General features: G+C 43.9%; 1 protein-coding gene across 1 annotated transcript in view; it reads left to right on the forward strand.

The window, feature by feature from the left end:
* The window catches only part of DIS3L2 (DIS3 like 3'-5' exoribonuclease 2), a 194,895-nt gene that overhangs the window by 109,342 nt on the left and 65,458 nt on the right, over nucleotides 1-20,095 (forward strand). The window contains exons 11-13 of the mRNA XM_086618081.1: nucleotides 4,909-5,021; nucleotides 12,237-12,344; nucleotides 17,995-18,228. Of these exons, the coding sequence (XP_086474207.1) occupies nucleotides 4,909-5,021; nucleotides 12,237-12,344; nucleotides 17,995-18,228 (455 nt within the window). The remainder of the gene's footprint in view (nucleotides 1-4,908; nucleotides 5,022-12,236; nucleotides 12,345-17,994; nucleotides 18,229-20,095) is intronic.

Genomic DNA, 20,095 nt, shown 5'->3' on the forward strand with positions numbered 1-20,095 from the left:
CAAGGTGTTAAATATTGCTTTGCAGATAAGAGCAGCGGCATGGTACCCCCAGGGCAGGGGAATGGGAAAGAGCTGTAATTATTTGCTGCAAGAGTTTGGTCTAGCCAGGGAACAGCCAACTACCTTGAATTGCTGGCAGCAGGTAGATAGTTGGCTGTTTTCTGGCTAGAGCAAACACTTTGCAATCTGCTTTGAACTCTTCTGTATCTCCCTAACTGAGGGGTGAAGACGGTGTGAGAAATAGTGGTTAACTGAAAAACCTTGGTATTAGATTGTAGTTGACTTAACACTCTTGCTAGTGATTGTCTTCTCTCCTGAGAATGATAATGCTTGAAGTTAAGATGGAAATAAAAGGGGAGCGTGTATGCATGCTAGAGAATTACCTTCTGCTATTTTATCCTTGAAGAGCTGCATTTTTAAGTTGCATAATCCTAAAATTTGAATATGCTAAGGTATGAATTGAACTTGCTTGGTCTGTCTGTCTGCATTTGTGCTAGGACTGACTAAGGTTCCTGAAGACAGAGAAGAGGCATTTGCTACCAGTGTGTTCCCTTGCATACTGTTCAGATACATTCAACTGAACTTCCTAATTTCTGGGACAAATACTTGGTATGACGGGCTGGGTTGGCAGTTTTTATGGACGTTTACAGACTGAAAGATCTTTTTCCTTCTCTTCCAGCTCTTTCTTGCTAATCCTTTTTTGTTTATAATTTTCCTCAATAAAGAAGGAAAAAAAGTTCTCTGAACTGTTTTGTCGTAGAGAATAAGATCATCAGTGAAAAAATGAAAAAGAAAAGGAACAGGTTTTTCTTTGTTCTTCTGTGAGGTGCCTCCATTCTCCTTTGATTTTAGTGTAGTATCAGTGTTACACACACAAGGTTTTGGAGCAAGTTCAAACAAATCAGATTTTCAGATCAAGGAACTAAACCTTCTCCAAAGGCGTGTGCCTATTGCAGCATCGTGCTGGGGGAGACCTGCCACTTGTAGCTCTATTGTTTGGTAAGCTTTGAGGGGATCCAGACTTCTAGAAACTCAGAGAAATACAGGTCCATTACATTCTGCCATTCTAGCAGCCTACATGATGGTAGACCAAAAGGGAAATTGTCTTCTCTGCGTGCAGTGCCGCAAGGGCATCAGAACTGTGGTGTTTGCAGTAAGGTGGCAACGAATCCTGTCCCTCTTGCACAGAGCATTGGCCCAGGAGGAGCTTTGGTGGCTGAGTGTTCAAGCCCTTTCCCTATTTCTACTTGCAGACCTTGGGAGGAGAGCTCCTCTTTGCAAAGGGCCTCATTATTGGGTTCTGCAATGCCATAGTGTAATTTGAAATAATACTCCTGTTTCCCATCCATCTCTGTTGCTGCATCTCTGTATTTGCAGAGAGGGGCTAATAGGATACAGCTGGCTAATAAAACATGGATTGCTTGATTCTAAACTGCATTCCCTGATGCTAAACGTCTCCCATGTAGCAGCTTTAGTGGTGGAGTTCGAATGGGATGACAATTTTGCACCCACTTTCAGATGAAATGATTTTAAATGAAAAAATCCCATCGATCCTCAGTGAAAGAAGTCATCCAAGTGCCTTCAGCGTTTTTCATCACAATAGATGCTCCCTTCAGCTCTTGCTTTGATATCTTCGTATGAAGTGTCTGGCTTAATCTCCTGTACATTCTTATGTAAATTACTTTTTTTTAAAAAAAATATGTCCTTAAACTGGTAGCATATACCTAGCTTTATGGGTTGGTGTGCAACTTTAGCTTCATTGTACAAGGATTTTAAATTTGGGGTGAAGCAAGTCCGTGGTTTGTAGAGTACTCGTTTCTGTAAGAAATTTGGGTTATAAAGTTTATCATGATGGGGAGCTACATGCCAAGACTTGAATTCAGACCCTATTTGCTGGAAAAGTATAGACTTCTTCGTCACAATGAAGGTGGAGGAGACCATATGTAGCAGTCTGTGGTCCATGTGGTGTCCACCCTTTCCCCCTTTTCTCTGCTCTCTGACAACACTTTTTCAATAAACGAGTGCCGATTTAACTCTCTTTTCTTTCATTCAGGCCATATTTTCTTTTTTCCTTGGGAAATAACTCAAGAGTTACAATGTGAAATTTTCCTTTTGTGACTTTATCATAAAAATTAATGAGACTAGAAAAACTGTTTGTGGACCTGGAAGAGAATCGTAGTGAATAGTATTTCTCTATCCACAAAGCTCTTTCATTTTAATTAGCAAATAAACCAGGAGAGAGCAGTAGGCAGGTATTTCTGAGCAGGCTTAGGCTGGTATTTTGTCTAATGCATTCAAAAGCAGTGACTTGAGAGAAGTTAGATTGGTTGATCGCTGCGCTGTATCTTCAAGTTCTCTTGATCTGAATTTTTTGGGGGTGAGGGAGATAGGATGATTCATACTTGAGCAAGACAAACCCAAGAGCTGCCAGTTTGCATTATGTCAATGTATGTAAGAAAATATTTGGATAGAATTTCCATTAAAAGTTCAAAAGCAGGGGGCTCACGCTGACCCCAGCTTTTAGAAGCTCTGGTGGGAAACCTGAATGAAATTTAACTCCACTCGATGTGTTTTCGTTGGCTGACTCCATGTTTTATTATCTCATGCAATGAGATCTTTCTTGGTTTGTCGATTTTCTACCGAGGACAAAAAGTTCATGTATGTAACAGTGCACATATTGAATTAGAGTACGATTAAAGGCATGATGTAATGACCCCCTTTCCTTTTCCTTTCGTCAATATTTGCCTGCAGTGTCAATACATTACAATATTGACTTCAAAGTATTTAATATTTTTTTACCTTCTGAGTGTGTTGGCTTCGAGTGCATGTAATATTAAACTTGTTGGTCGAACTGTTGGTCTAAGACTTACTGCCTAAGTACTTTCAGGCTCGGATGCCTAATCCATGTAGAGCAGCTTTCAAGGCATGTGATAATATCACAACACAGCTGGAGGCAGCTTTCTGAGGTGAACCATTTACTCTGCAGTCTTTTCTCCCAGCTTCCTGACGAGTGGTGGGATTTGTCCCTTGGTGTGCGACGGGATAATTCCGCTCTCCCCCTGCTGCTGTCATATTTACTCTCTTCAGGACCTTCCAGTGACTGTAGGTTATGTGGACGAACCTAAAGCCCAGAGCTCCCATCTTCCATGTGCGTTTCTGCTGCCTTTACATCTGTGTTCCAAGGAGTGTACCAAAGCAGCACAAAAAGCAAGATAATGCTTTACGTACTCCAAGTGTCTGTGCAAACATGGCTTAATTAATTTAAAATTGTTACAAATTCAAACAGTCACACAGGGCGGGTTGGTGCTTGCTTGTCTGAACTTCCACCTGGGGGGGCACAGTGGGGCTGGGTGGCTCTTCTAATAGGAGCTTAAGCCTTCTCATGCTTCCTCTTCGCCTGTATACATTTTCATTCTCACTCAGCTGAAATCTAGCACCGGCACCTGTCAGAAGGGCACACAGGCAGATGTACTGTGTGATGACGGCAGCTATTAACAATTTATCCTTCAAAAACGTGACACTCTAGAGAAAGGCTTTGATAATATTCTTTGCAAGATGTATAAACAAACAGGATTGTCACCAGCGTGGTATCTTATTACGTTGTTTTAAAAAAAATAGGGAAAGAGAAAATATTTATAGATACCAAGAAGTTAGTGAATTCCTCTAAAGAACCAAATGTTATAATTAGGAACCCGCTGCACTTAGAACTATTCCACAAATAAGCACCTCAAATCTAGCCTAGTCCTTCCAGAGAAAACAAAGGTCAATAGGCTGCTTTGAGGATTAGCAAACCAGTATTTCTTGGACCACGGTACTAATTACTTCCAAAGCTGAGGATGATTGCTACTTCCAAATCCAAATTGTTGCCAAAACCTCATGATAAACCTCAGTAGTACTCCTCTCTAGCCTAACTTTTGAGTTAAGATACTTCTAGACTGATGTTTAAGGATAAAAAGCCTAGTCTGGAGGGAAGACAGGGTAACAGTGGGAATATTCTGCTTGCGGAAAGCTGCGCTTTTGCATAGCCTGATACAAAGTCATTGAAGACTTCCCAGGTCCACAGAGCAGTCTGGGCTCAACCAGAGTGAAGTGGAAAGTAGTGCAGCTCTGAGAACCCAAAAGCATGTGTCACCTGCTGCTCCATACCTGGGAAACGCCTTGCATTGCCTGTGTGCTTGGAAGGTGGGGCCCATATTTCTTGCTTACTGTTGTCTGACAGCAAAGGGATGAGAGACTTGGACTCACTACAACAAGCCTCTAGTTGGGAAGACATCCATGTGGTTTTTAAGAGTTTTCACATATCCATCCTTGTGTTTGAGGATTCACTTGTATGTGTACTCACTGGTATGTTGTAGCCACAGTGGCTGTGAATTTGGTAGTGTCCTGAGAGACCACGGTTTTCATCTCAGGTGGAAGAGGTGGAAAGAGGTATCATTTTTGTGAGGTCTAGGCATAAAGCAAAAAGATTACAGTAGCACTGGGAGAAGGGAGAGAGGGATCAGAGTTAAGTATGTCAGCAGTTATATGGACTGAGTCAAAGGAATCTATGCACAGAATTTAACACCTATCAGGGAAAAATTTGTGAAAATTGCGTGTTGTTGCTTACTTGTCCTTCTCCTTGTGATCTCCCTACCCCTGGCTCTGGGATAGCTCACAGGACTTAGTCATTACAGATGATTTCTCTGCCAGAAGTGACCCAACAGAAAATACAGAGATCATAGAATCATAGAGTATCTCAAGTTGGAAAGGACCCATTAGGGAGTCTAACTCCCTGCTCCTAAAATTGTTGATTTTTTTTTTCTTTTTTCTTGGAAACTGACTTCTGGATGCAATTCTTTAATTCTTCCCCAGCCCCCTAAGCTCCTTCATTTCTATTCGCAGCCTACTGACTTCCTTGTGCAATTTCAGGGAACTTCGAAGTGGGTGTTCACATCGCAGATGTAAGCTACTTCGTACTGGAAGAAACAGCACTGGATAAAGTAGCGAGCGAACGAGCAACTAGTGTCTATCTGGTGCAAAAGGTAAGGACAGCTTTTCCTTTTTTCTTCTGACAACTGTGTCTTCCATTTACCATAAATCCATTTTCAAGGTTTGTTTTCAGATGCCCACAATCAACATCTGGCTGCTGCTGCAGCAAACCTACAAAAAGGAGCAAGCTGATGCCAACACAAGAGCTAACATAGCTGCTGACTATCTCGGAGATTACAACGAGAGCACAGGGTGAAGCAGCAGTTCATGACCCTGTGTCTGTGGGCAGAGACCTGGGTGTGCCAGGGCTTTGCCAGCTCAGGAGCAGCTCCATGTGAGTGGGATTCTGCTGATCTGGAGCTAGTTCAGGGCCCAGAGCTGCATCGCTACATTTGCACTGTGCTGGTGGGAGATAAGCCTGACAGACCCAAGCTGGTTGTCTGCTTTACTGTTGGGAGCTTGAAATTTGCAATGGTGGTGGTGGTGGTGGAGAGTTTTGTCTTGGTCTTCAGTGCAGTAGTAGTAGCTAATCCCTCCCAGAAGTGGATGCATAGCAGAGTAGGGTGTAAAACGTCCTGTGCAATCTCACATCTTGAGATACAACAGTATTTCACAGACTTTTGTTTTATCTGGGTATCCCAAATACTGGAGAAATTGTATCTTTTCATCATGCAGTGAAAAAATATTTGAAATTTTACAGATTTTAGTTTAACAGAATGAAACATTAAAGTCAAGTTTAAAGTTGACTTCTATGCTTTAAAAAAATGAACGAATTCAAGTTTAACATTGTTGGAATGGAAACATCCAGGTTTTGTCTGTGCTCATCTCATTTTCGGTTGAATGTATGTAAACATTTCCTAGCTCATCACATACCACTGGCCCTGTGCGTGCAGGGAAGCTGGGAAGCTTGACTGGTGTTGTCCTGCATCAGCCTGAAGTATCGCCTGCATGAAGAGGAGCGTTGAGGCAGTCTCATAAGGCCAGATTAATCTCCCTCTATCCACACTCCCATTCAGTCAGGCTGAAGTCCTTGTCTCCGCAGCCCTTTCTGGGATGACAGGGCATCTTTTGTATAATAAATAAACATATCCTACTTGCTACTTAGGATTAGGAGTGATCTTCCCCTCCCTTCCTGGATGTTCCTGGGGTTGCTGTCCAGGGAAGTTCTCGTAATGATGCTTGTTACAATAACTTACCATGTCCTCTCCACACTTTCCAGATGATAACATGATTTATTTTACACTGTTGAAATCAAATTAGTGGTTTGATATCAAGCCATTAACCTTTAGTAGCTGTTCCGTAACTTTCCTTGGGTAGAAATATCAAGGCACAGCTTCAGGGGGTCTCAGTGAGTCTGGTGGATTTTCAGTCTCTGTGGGTATGGGTTGAATGGAAAGCCATGATAGCAATGCAGAAGTGTCCAAGCTGGGTCGGTGGTAGCAAGGCCAACAGCACACAGATGCTGCAGCACAGGGCCAAGTTACCGGTGACTTGCCATTCTTCAGGAGTGGGAAGCAATGTATATCTCATGGAAACACCAGTCTTCCCAATCCTACAGTCTCTCCAGTGATAAGCCGTTGGCTTTTGCCGTGCTCTGCTTCCCCCTCTGATGGACGACTCAACGGCCGTAGCTCATGATGGGAGATGTGGGCTGGTCCAGGGGGGATGTCACTGCAGGGCAGCAAAGCTGTAGTCCAGGAAGATGTTTGTGGCAGAATTTCCAAGTCAAAGTACTGTGGTTTGAAGGCATGTGATTTTTTTTTTTTTTTAAAGGGAGAAGGAAGATTTTTATATAGAAAGGAAACATTTTTTGCTAAAATCTAGTTGAATTCAAAAGCTAATTGAGTTTTCTTTCAAAATGCTTTTCTCCCAGCACTACCAGTCAGTCACGTGCAATACCAACATAAGTTAACTGTTGCCCGTAATCTTCAATTGCTCTTCAATTACCTTGGCCCAGCAGTCAAGATTAGTGTTTTACCCGCACTTCTCCCCTGCAGAAAATATATTTTAAGAGTGCAAACTAGGTTAGATGATGAAATGGTCAATATTTTAATTGCAAGAGATGAAAAGGAGAGAGGGGACAGGCAAAGGAAAGCAGCCAGGCTGTCTGTAACAAGATGGTAGCATAACTCTTGTAGAAAATATGCTTTCCTTTGATGGAACTGTTTCCTAAGACAGCTGTGATTCTGCTAGAGGTTAGCACCATGCTAATCCTCCCAAAGAAGTTAAATAAAGCCACATATTTAATTTTCCTGAACCATGTATCCAGAAGGGGAGTTCCTGTGTAATTGCTAGCAGTCTATTTAATAAAAGTCAAAAGTTTTTGAAATAAGAGTGTATCAGGTTTTAAGAAGGAAGAAAACTTAAACAGTTTCTTCTTTTTTGGCACATCTTATAGTGTTATTTTAGGTGTGAAACAGCTCGAGTGAGAGGTCAGCCATAAATCTCTATAATATTTTATTGGTCCTATTTTATGCTGGAGATCAAAGATCGGAACTGTAAGCCTATCTTCACATTGAGTCCAAGGACTTCGAGACATTCACTTTTGACACCAGCAGGTTGTCAGGGTGTTGATATTTTGATAATCTCAGGCTGAGTAACAAAGAGTTGCTCGAAATCTGAATTCATGGAAGTGTTGATATAAGTCTTGAGCAGAAATCTTGGCTCATAAACAAATTGCCTATTTCCTTTGAGTATCTCTTAGTGTGTAAGCAAGAGGCTTGCTGAGCCTACCCCATTGTTGGACCTCGGCATCCTCCTCCCAGCTCTGGGGAGGGCAGCTGATGGAAACTCTTGGTTAATACAGTTCCTCCCCATTAGACCAGTGGTGGGAGAAGGGGTCACCCCGGAGTCAGTGGTGATCATAACCAACTGAACCGACCCTGAGCGGGCAGCCAAAGCAGGGCGCCAGCAGAATGGGGTTGTCCATGCAACTTTGTGAAAATCAGAAGTTTTTTCTTAACCAGAATTTGTTCCTTTTTCCTTTGGGTTGACTGATTGATTTTCCCTGTCCATTCTTTGACAAGCTGCTACAGTGAGTCCATTGATGAGAGCCGCCCTGGCTAACCCGCTCTGGGCCTGGCCAGTGAGTCAGTCCTGGCTGCAGCAGATGTTTCTGATTTTTAAGGGAATGGGGAGTTTTATCATCCCAGTATGGGTGTGCTCCCACCCACTGCCTGGCTCCCTAGGAATGAGTCTGAGGCTGGAAACTTGCATTTGGTTTCTGGAAGCACTTTATTAGCCCAAGAGTCAAAACAAAACAACAACAGGCTCCCACAAGCAAGACATTAGATCTTCCCATGTCCAAAGTGATTCTGCCATGCAGAGGAGCCAGCTGCTAAGCAGCGTGGCCAGCTGTGGTTGCAGAACCACGTGTTTTATAACTGTGGGATGACAATGTGTAGGAAACCCCCCCAGCCTCAGTGGTGCCTTCTCTTACTTTGGTTTTCCCTTCCTACCCAGGGTTTTGTGGCCACCTGCGAGGAGAGCCGATAGCATGGAGCAGGGGCTGTTGGGCAGTGCTGGAGCACTAAGTCTCAAACTGTGTGTGATAGTGCTGGAGATTTTGCATGTAGGACTTGGAAATAGGGAGAGAGAAATCCTCTGTCTGTAACTTGGTTTGAAAGGCAGACCCACAGCTGTGAGCATTGTGGATATCAGCCTTTCAGTCAAAGTGCCTTTTCCAGTATCTCTTGGGCCCTGCTAGGCTTGTGGGAAGATATGTCTTATTAGTCTGACTGATAGAGGGAGATGAAAACCAGACAAGCTCTCACAACCCAAGCCTTTCTTCAGCCCTGGTTTCTGTGATACATTCATTAGAAGGGATTTCCTGGGGACCATAAGTCCTTTTTTGCCTTGTGAAAGTTTTTTTTCCCTAGCCCTGCTGGGTCTCTCCAACTGCATTTCTAGATTCAATTACATTTATACACCCCCCTGTTCCAGCTGTGTGATCTCGATATAAGCCCAGGTAACTTTATTTCCACCTGCGGTAAAATCAAGCTGAATGATGTGATCCCAAACATAGGCACATCCTTAGCGGTTTGCTAAGGAAATCCCTTCGCTCTGGAGGTGATGTCCCTCGGCAGTGTTTCAGTCAGCTGGATTTCTGCGTGCCGTGACACTCCACAGGGCAGCTGGCAGACGCCGCTGTCTCTTGGCAGACAGTCACGGGAAGGGCAAGGCGTTTAAAAGATGCCGGGCGACCTCAGGATTATTTGAGGTGATGCTTTGCAACCCTGATATTTTGCAAATCTGGGCATTAAAGACGTATTTAGGGAAATCTCCTCTCATCCTGCGTCTCCTTCAAAAAGAGACAGAGATAATCCTATTGCGAAAGTTCCTTCTGGGCAGCCCCTGGGATAACTGCTGAAACATCTCGCTCTCCAAGCGTGACACAATTGTGACATCTTTGTGTGTTAAATGCTGGGCTTGCAACTACTGAGAATCCTTTCAGCCTGTGACCATATCACGTTAAGGAAAAAGGAAATGTATATTTATAACTTAAACTTCTGTGCTTTGTGGCAGTTGGTTTATTCTCCGTGTAGGGTGTGAAGAGGAGTCGTGATGCTAAAGCACAGGGAGGCAGTTAGCCAAGACCGTCACGATGTTGAAAACAGGTTTCTTCTTTTAATTCAGTAAGGTAGATAAAATTGAAATACCTTCAACACAAGGTCACATTGTCTTCCGTTATGTATGTATTTGCTGAGCCCAGGAAAAGGTTGATGGAATTCTTGCTCTCCTGTGAGGCTCCATCCGTGGCTTGCGTTCAGTTACTTTGCCTGAAGTTCCTCTCCTGTAAAACAAGGGTAACGCGGTTGATGCTTCCCTATTTAACAGTAGGTTTGTTACAGCTAATTGGTTGGTGAGTGTTTAGTGCTGTAATTATGATCTGAGCTAAAGCTTTGCTTGTGTTTCACATCATTGAAAGCCCTTCCATAGAATTATAGCCTCTTGAATCGGATATTAATCCTGCTTAAGTACACTTAAAACAAGCATCCTGTTGTTTCGTTCAGGCTGTTCTTTGTGGATGGGCTTTCATGTTTCATGTAGGCATTTTTCTAGCACTGTTATTGCTTCAGGAGATGTGAAGGGAAAGAGGATGTGCTAAGGCACAAAAATATTCAATAAGTACAGACCATTATCAGATAATCAATCACAGAGCCAAGGAGAGAGAGGAAAGCTAGTAACTGCAGCTTCTAATTTGGGTGGAAAAAGGCCATGGGAGCTTTTATTAAATTACTTGCACTTTGTTCGCTGTGACCTGAACTTCAGGGTCTCACGGTGGTCATGGGCGATCTTAGGCAGGCGAGGATTTCCCATAGTCTATAAAGCTATTTTCTCTCCTTTCTGGTATGGGTTGGCACCGCTCATGCTAAATTTATAACCCCATGGTGTGAGTCCTTCCAGGCAGCATGGCAGAGCTCACGTACTGGATCTGTGAGTTATGAACGTACCGGTATTGTTAATGTACTGTTCACAACTGGAATAACAGAGTTGACGGCCTTTGTGTTGTGGGAAACAGCTTATCATAATCTGTGCCCTCCTGACCTTCCAGCTGAACCAGTCCTGCTGATTCATGTTGCCAGTGACTCCTTGACAGTCACAGACCGTACAGTTAACCTTTTGGCATTAATATGCACTGCAATTAGAATGGATTTCTAGCCATCGTCTGGTGCCAAACCACAAATGTGATTAAATATTTCAAGAGTCTTTCCTTCAAAGCAAAAGGTAAATACAAAACATGTGCATTTGAGGAGAAAGTGGACACTGAGATTGTTTTTTCCTTACTGTTTCAAAGGACAGTTGTTCCCTTGGCATCCAGGTAGAAAAAGTTGTTTCTGCAATCACCAAATCGGTGTTGCAGAGTGTGGAAGAGCTGGGGTTCGTGTGCCAGTCGGTTTGCTGCTGATCCTGTATTTACACAGTGGCATGCAGAGCAATCAGAATGGAAACTAAATTAAATAGCTAAAATATTTTATGGCAACCAAGTAGAGCGTTTCTCTTTGTGTTTTTCTGGAATGCACCAGCCCATGTTGCCACTTAAAATAAGCAAAAGAAATAACGTGGTTCTTCATTGAGGGCAGTTACTGCTTCTTCACAAAGGTAAATAATGAGAAGGGAAATAAGAATGTGAAACTCTAATAATTAGATTTGCTTCATTAAACGGCTGCTAAGCATTATCTCTACTGCAGGCTTCACCCAGGAAATCACTCAGGGATGGTAGAAACACTTGAAGCTGCTCAGGTTTGCTTTAGTGTGAACACGCTCCAAAGCTTTTGCTTTGTTTCTCTAGTCAGGTGAGTAGTTCATGGTTTGGTAATTCAGTGTTCAGCAGCAAAAATATCGATTAATTGTATGGAATTAGGACACAGGTTAAAAAAATCCCTGCCAGAAATACCTGTTGGGTGACATTTTGTTCGACCAGAGTTGAGTATAGTAAAATAGTAATTGTTCTCCCTCTGTTTGCAAACACCATAGTCATAAAACAGGTGCTTTTGTTTATCTCACCAACTTCTACATGTTGCTGTCTGTGCTACAAAGCATAGCTCAATTATTAAAGTTGTGCATCACTCCTGTGATGCTTGGGAGAAGTTTGATTTATGCTTTGCAGGGAGCAGACTTGCAGTACTTGCCTGGTTACACAATCTTCAGTGGCAAAGCAAGAAACACAGTTCCCAAATCCAAGCTCTTCAGCTCCTGACAGCCAGAACCATGTTTCTTCAACATCAAGTTTCCTGATGTGCTGAGCCATCCTCATTCTTCCCAGTGTCAAAATCACAGTGGGAAAGAAGTGGTAAACAGAGCAAACTTTGTGACCTTAAAAACTGCAAAGTGAAGCGCTTGCTTAACTGAGGATGTGGGATGCTCCAGGGTGCTTAATCCATACACCAGAGGGGAGTGCTGGGAATGATTCGCAGGTGGGAGACTGACATCTCCCTCTGGTCTCATTGAGGGATGGGGCTGATGTGAGTGTTGGTGGCCTCAGCAGTGTCTGACTTCCTCTCTTTCCAGAGGATCTGGGTTACTTACTCATTCTGTGCCAGCATGGTGTTTGCTGTATAATGTTGCTCTGGCATGGGTGGTGTGTCCCAGAGCTATGACATAGCCACTCTTGCCACAGAGAATGTCATCCTGAAGCTTTAATGCATTTTCTCCTTTTGTGCATTGTTAAGCCTCTCATTTTACCAACTGATCAGGGAATCTTGGCCACAGACAGGTCTCTACTAAAAGCCCATATCTCACTAAGGCACTCTCCTCTTCTCTTCCAGGTGATCCCGATGCTTCCCAAGCTGCTCTGTGAGGAGTTATGCAGTCTCAATCCTATGCGAGACCGGCTGACATTCTCTGTGATGTGGAAGATGACTCCAGAAGGCAAGGTACCTTGAGTAGTGGGCAGTCATCCTGCTAATCAGTCCTGCCTCAGTGGCCAGACCCAACTCCTGCAAACAGAGTGGTAAAATGCCATCCCTTAACACTTGGGTGGATAGCAAAGAACTTGTTGGTGAGCAATACTGGAGTATGTACAACTGTCCCTGTTTTACCAATGAGATACCGTGGAACTTCCAACTGGAATAATCTCACGTGATGGGGAAAGGAAGAATATTTGTATGAATCTCAGGAATGGAGCATTTCCTGCTCTTTGCCAGATTACCCATCCATTTAATGTCTTGCGTCTAGCAGCAGCTCACAGCTAATGCTTTAGGTGGGACAAAACGTTTTCCCCCTAGTCCAAGCCTGCCTTGTGCTCCTAGGCAGTTTTGCAATGTGGTGGATGAGGGCAGTATCCTGTTGTGATCTCTCTGGTAAACAGACTATTTCATTCTTCTTCAGAGCTGCAAATTACATCGATCCAAATAAAGTGCAGTAGCTCCTTAGCAAAGGCACAGCTCCATCCTCTGCATGTGTTATTTCCAGGGAGCAGTTGTGGAGACTGTTGGTGCAGAGAGCTGCCTTCAGCTGCCTCCCAGCTCTCCACTGGTCTTCATTTCTCTCCTCCTTCTTCTTCCACACTTTGTAACCCCAACAGTATCCTCTTTGGTGATCACAGGGTTGCCTCGCTAATTGAGGAGGGCTAAAGTCTGCCACTACCAGAGGAGTCTCCAATCCATGTGAAGTACACTTTTTTTACTCAAAATTATTTTTTTTAACCAGTGTTGTGCTCATGCACAACTCTCCAGACAGTATTTCTTGTGCCAATTTGGTAATTTTTCACGAAGACCAACTTTACTTCCTTATTATTGTCCATGCTGCTCTAGAGGATACTGAATCTTGTTTTGTGCTGTAGCAAAATACAGTTGCAGTCCTGTGTCTGTATTTCTCCAGCTAGTCCTTGCTCTGGCACTGAGGTGGGTTTTATTTGTTCATTGTGAAAAGCTTTCCACTTCCTATAGCGGCAGCATGATTACTCAGGGGACTTTCTAATAGTAGCTGCTTGGTGGGCCTTTTATTGACTCTGAGTGGCCTTTGAACAGCTAATAGTCAAGTCTTAATTAAAAGAAGCTTTTAATTAAATCTTGTCTCTTGTCCCGTGCAATATATGCATTATTTGCTTTTTGAATAGTGTTCAGACCAACCCTGTCTGGCCAGTGAGAAAATAGAGGAGCTGCAGCATCTGCCCTACACCTGCTCAGGGAGCTGGTGTCTGGAGCAGTGGTGGTCTGGGCCATGACCACGCTGCCCCTTGGAAGGTAGGCTGCCTACAGCCATCTCAGCAAACTGCTTTCACCTAGGAGGCCTTTAAGGACTGCAGTCTTAATTGAGGTCACTTCATCTGAATATCAGGTGAAGGATGGAGAAGAAATTCCTCCTTCCAGGAGTAGAAATGGTTGTAGGGCTTTTGCCCAGAAGGGCATTCTTGTAAGACCTTATCTGTGACTTGGGACAGAATGTGTCTTCTGTATTTCTAGGTGTTACTATAGCCCCATCTCAGTCTAAATAGGATCACGTGCTCCCCCAGGCTCTGCTGGGTGAAAGGGAGGTGAGTCAAAGGCCCCAACATGGCCTTTGAACCTCAGCTGGTGGTGGAGAGCCATGAGAACACTGATGTTGAGGACCGGACATTCCACAGTGGGGGACGCATGAGGCCAAAGAGCACTTTGTTGCACCGAGTGTGCACAGCAGGATTGTAACCTTGAGCTTGCAAAGCAGAGCCCAACAGCACTACTAGAGGTGAGAGCTGCTCTGAGCTCCCAACGTTACTGCTCCAAAGCAAGTCAGTCTGGAGCCAATGGATCTCCCAAGGAAAACCCATGCAGATTCCTCACTTGAGTGTGACTATTGATAAGTTGTTGGGATTTTTAATTCTTTTTTCTTTTAGAAAAATAATGCCAGGCTCAGCCCTTTCTGGGAGAAAGGTACTTTCTTGTTGGTTTTGGGTTCTGGAGTTTTTATCTTCTAGTTTACCATGAATGTAACAAAATTTCACTTGAGCAGGACTCCACATAGCCCCATGGACTCCAGTGGTGTATGATGTATGTGACATGATGTATCTGAAATGACTTTCCAAGGACAGAGGCCTTAACCATAGTGTTTCATCTGTGCTGTTCTTCAGAAGCAGAGCTGGGCATTTATAGGAACAACGTAGCACGTTCTTGTTCAGATGCACTCAACAGAAATATACGTGAAAACAACAACTTGATGCAACTCTCCTTTTTAAGTTGTTGCCTGTGGATGTTTGAAGCACAGCTCTGCTGGTTCCTGCTACCAATGAGAAAGAGAAATGGCTTCAGTCTGAAACAACCTATACGAACAATGTGTCATCCAGGCTCAAAACTGTTTCATTCAGCCAGGACCTGATAGGGACACTGCGGTGTGTGGAGAAAGTCTTCAGCCTCTGCACAGATTTGTCACACCCTCAGAGAGATCTGTACCACCAGGGACTGTGCTAATGGGAGGGATTCAGCTGAGCCACACTGGTTGCCATCACATGATGTGCTGGGGACTACAGCTTTTTCTCAAAAGCAGCCAGAGCTGGGGGAAGCCTTAACCCTAGAAATGACTCAGATACTGATACTCTGTCTGGAGTCTGAGTGCATCAGGTTTGCTGTGATGGGGAAGACCTTGCAGACCAGTCTTGTGGGCTACTTGTGATCTCCAAGTCCCAACTCGCAACCCCCAGTTGTTACTCCTCCGTACTGCTTTGCTTTGCTCATCAATCAGCCACTGGTACGTGGGCCAGCCAGCCTGGTGCAGCTCTCCCTGCAGAGGCATAGCTGGCCCATTCTTCTGGTGGGGTTTCCAAACCAGGGACACAAGACTGTGGTTACCCAAAGTCTGCTTGGATGGCTGCTGAAGGCAGAGACAGAGGGCATTTCCAGGACATACTTGGACGGTGAGTAGAGTTAAGTTAAGCCTGCCGCAGCAAGGCTGAGTCTGGCAGCTCTGCTCACTACACACAGGCATTACTTGACTGCACAGGGCAAGATGCGTCCAAACTCCATTCCTTGCCTACATGAAATGTCTTTAATGCATCCAGGCAATCTTGATGAGAAGTTGTTTATTGAGTACGTTACTAACAGATCTCTCAGGGTTGTCACTGTCCAGTTTACACTTGTTAGAGCAATTGCAGGAATGGAAACTGGGTGCTCTGCATCAAGCTGCTTGGTTGCCTTTGAGAGACCAAGAACAGAAAAAGGAATTGAGAAAACAGAGAAATAAAATTTTAATATCTGCTAGTAATGGGCCACTTGTCCTGATGCTTTGCCCTGAATGTAGCCTGCTTGAGATTTGACGTTGTAGTTGTATTCTAGGGGCCCAATACATTGCATCTCTCGTCTTACAAGGAAGTGAGTGGAGCTCTGAAATATTTGGCCTCTTCTAAGCAAGCAGAAAAATGAGATTTTGTTGAAAGCTTCAAGTTCAGACAGAAAGGTGGAAATCTGGTCTGTTGCCTCCTGCAAGGGACAGAGAGAGCTCTTGGAAACCAGAGGCAGAAAGTATCATGTGGCCTCAGAGCTGACTTTCAGCAGTAACCTGGGACCTGGGGAAAATGCTTCTCTTCAGATTTACCCTCCTGGTTTGTGCCAAGTCCTTAACCCTTTTCAACATGCATGTACAGGATGGAATTTACTCACCTACTTTATAAAGCAAAATGAGAGTGCTCTCCAAATAAAGATATTTAGTGTGGGATAGTAACAGTGAGGGCCAGAATTGATAATGACCTTTGATGCCGAAATTAATAGCTGGAGATGGTGGAACTAGCAGGGAGATAGAAGTAGTGTCTGAAAATGTTTGAACGGCAAGAGGTGCCTGTTACAACTAGAGAGTCTGTAGAAGTGCTCAACTGAAATGAAGGCTGCTCAGCCTTGCTCCCAGATCATCTCAACAAGGAACACCACCTTTTTGGTGCCTGAGTACCATCCATGTCTTACTGAAGTATGAAGTATCTCTATTGCCAACTGGCTAATAATCTTCAACTTGCTGAAAGTGGATCATTTAAAGAGCAGTGCAGCCTCTTCCACAACAGAGATCATGCTTGCTTAATATCAGCAGCTTTTTTGGGTCCAGCAGATTTCATCAGATGTCACTGACCTACCGGATATGGATCCCCCATCACCACAAGGAGCTGGACCACAGTTAACGAGATGTAGCAGAGCAGGTGCTAGCTACCAGCACTGTCACAGCATCGCTGTCCAGCTTTGTGACTTTCCCTTCCTTTCTTTCTCCTTGGCATGGAGAAAGGAGCACACACAGAATAACCACGAGCCAAGGCTCAGAGCACTTTATATTGCAAGATATCACTTGCTACATCTCCACTATGAGGACGCTTTCTAATTAGAAATGAGCTCAAATGCCCTGTGACTTTCAGAGCTCTGAGCTGCTGAGTTATACTGCACATATGTCTGTGGGGCATAAGGGAGGGAAGCAGCAAAGGTATCTTGGGGATCAATCCTTTCCTGTTAAGAAGAGGATTGCCTTTCTGAAGCAATGTCCTTGATGAGTCTGTCAGAGAGAGAGCTGGCTGTTCTCCCCGGACACCGTCACTTGCAGAATTTACCTTGCCCTGTTGTGCTGATGAAGGGGTAAGGTGGCAGCTGTAGCTAAGGCAGAATTACAACTCTCCGTTAGTTCTCTGAGCGCTTGTGCTTTGAATGGTGTAGCACAGACTGCCTCTGTCTCCAGAGCCCTCAAGCCAATGCTCTTGACTTTTCTGAAGAGCCTTCTGCCCTTTGCCCCTCTGCGCTTTCTCACTGACTTGATGAGCATTTGGACTCTCTCATATATCTTGGTTGAAAATAGATTTTCTTTTCTGCTTTAAGAAATAATTCTGAATTGCTACTTTTACATTGATATTCTGTTACAGAGTTTAAAATGGAAGTGGCTTCTGGTTTAAAATGAAGGTTTTTCTATAGGCAATTTATAGATTATTTTCCTCTAGACTCCAACAAAATTTGGAAGCTCAGAAAGGTTCCTGGTTTGAGTTTGGGCCTAGGACCATAGGCATGATCAGAGAAACAAGGGGTCAGTGACTGGCCGTCTCTCCTCCAGACCCACCAAAGTCCTACTCAGGCACTTTCACAAGTGCTAGTCAGACATCAGGGTCCCTGCAGTATTCCTAAAAATGGGGTATTTTAGAGCCAGCCCCTGGTGCCCTGCTGGGCACCTCTTAATTGAAGAGGCGGAATGCAATCTGCTGTGGTTTAGACAGGAGATCCTTCTTTGCATGTGTGTATCTGCCTGTTGCCACTCCTGCACCCAGTAACCTTTGAGTCAACTGACTGATTTCATCTCCCAGCTGGGCTGTAGCTCTTACGAGCTCTATGAAAGAGAGAAATCAGGTAGAGGAGAGAGGTCTAAGCAGTTCCTATGCGATGGAAAGACTTTATTATGCATATACACATTATTAGGCACTAGAGAATCTATATGGGCAAAAGGCCTTCTGATGGCCTCAGTATGAGATCTTCACTTTAAGTTCACAGTCAGTGGTGAGGTCTGGTGTCATTCCTTCCAGTGTTTGTACAACTTCCCAAGCTTTTGTGCACTGGAAGAATAAGTTCTCAGATCTATTTACGCTTTCCAATTTTGCAGATCCTTGATGAATGGTTTGGGCGGACGGTCATCTGCTCCTGCGTGAAGCTAAGCTATGACCATGCACAGAGTATGATTGAAAGCCCCGGGAAGGTGTTCTCACCTGAAGAACTTCCCCCTGTCTCCCCTCAACACTCCATAGCCGAGATCCAGCAAGCTGTGCTGAACCTTCATCGAATCGCCCAACACCTCCGTAAACAGCGCTTCATCGATGGTGCTCTGCGCTTAGACCAGGTGAGTAAATCCAGCCTCTGTAAGGGGCTTCTGCTCCTGTGAATCAATTTCATTGTTCTCCCTAAAGATTTCCTGGTCAGTCTAAAAACTCGAAAGGGAAAGTCAAGCTGGAATAGAAAGGCAGGTTTGTGTGCCAATGTCTTCTTAAAAGCAGCATCAAATTATGTACCAAAAACACTAAGTAAAGTAGGATCAAAAGAAAATGTTCCTGTCTTTAAGGAGTGATCCATCTTCCAACATTTTTCAAAATCCTAAAACCCTGTTGGAGTGGGTAAAAGTAACTTACACAGTGAAACAAATCGCGATAGTGTCATTCATTGTCAAGCAGTTCAGATATCCTTAGTGCACATTTCACTGTGAAAGGCTCATTCTGCACGTTTACTTCTGTGCTTGCAATACTCACGTTTTCCACAGCTTTCATAGCAGTTTTCTGGGCAGGGAAAATGACTAAATGTTATCTAAGCTAATACTTAAAAGCGTTGGGTGTGTTTCAGAGAAAGAAATGCTAGCAAGGAGATTTTCTATCTGAGGTGATTTAAATAATCTTGTATCAGTTGTGGTATGCGTCCTTTCTATTTTACAAGTAGATCCAGATATTTTAAACTATCACAGCAAAAATATTTCTGCATTTGAGGTTCAGCTGCTCTGAAGTGGCTTCTGGCAGTTTTTGTGGATAGGAGGTTCCAGTAATTGATAGAACCCAGTGGCCTTCCTGAGCAGGAGACGAAATAATCTCTTAGTATAAGGAAGCTCTATTGTTTCATTTTGCAAAATGAGCATGAGTCAACATAAGGATATTGCTGAGAAAGAAGCTAGCGTACGGAGATGTGTAAATACAACTATTGTATGTAAGAGGTATGTTGTAACCCTGCCATTTTACTGGCGTTGTAGTGTGGTCTCCAGTTTTGGGAAAGTCTCATTTTAGAGTAATCATTGCAGAGCAAGAGAGCAATGTGTGTCTGTAATCTGCAACCTTCCCCGACAGAGCACATGGCTTAGTTTGGCAAAACTGTGAAGAGGAGGCAATGTTCTGTTCCCCATGTCTACAGTGGACAGGATGAGACATCTGTAACTTGAATTTCAGTAGAGGAGATTTGGGCTATACTTTAGGATGAACTTTCTGGTGAAGGAACTGTGGTGTCTAAGGCTATCTTGCCTACATGTGTTTTAGGGGGACTTAGAGGACTGGTTAGGCATACGTAAGTGAAACTGGAGCAAGGGCATTTCCTGAAGGTCCCTCCTTGCTCAAAGGAAATAATTCCTAAAATAGTATTCAAATAATTTTTGAAAATGAGACTCGTGCTTTGAAGTCCTACAGACTTCCCTCTGAGGTTTATTGTACAATGGCTAATAAGCTGGGCTTTTGTTTCCAAGCACACTCTGAATGCTAGAGAAACATAAAAAACCCCAACCTTTGCACTTGATGAGCTCACTGGGAAGCGTTGGAGATGTCTGGAGTGGAACAACAGTCCACAGCGACTGGGAGCTGTGGGCCAGAAAGATCACCAGCTGTGTTACACAAGTCACACTTACAGTGTAGTGCTGTGTGGTCACCGTCTGTGCCTGAGTTGAGTACCTGTTATCAAACTAGTGTCAGGGAGAGTATGTTTTAAAACAGTTGTGACATTTGCAATGGGAGGATTTGGCCAGGGAAGCATCCTGTTCCGGTGATACCTCTTAAAAGATTAGTGGTGTTTTGTTTTGCTGTGTTGTTACAGAGGAGCCATTAAAGAGGACATATTGGAGCGTTATTTGTGAGAGCAGGGTTAAAAGCCACTGCTAAGGGCACCTGAGGGGGCTGATTCCTACTCAGCCTAGTTCCTAACTAATGCGATAAACTGCATTATATCTCACAAGTGTCACTTTA

This window comes from Tauraco erythrolophus, chromosome 11 (assembly GCF_009769465.1).
Source record: "Tauraco erythrolophus isolate bTauEry1 chromosome 11, bTauEry1.pri, whole genome shotgun sequence".
NCBI classification, from domain to species: Eukaryota; Metazoa; Chordata; class Aves; order Musophagiformes; family Musophagidae; genus Tauraco; species Tauraco erythrolophus.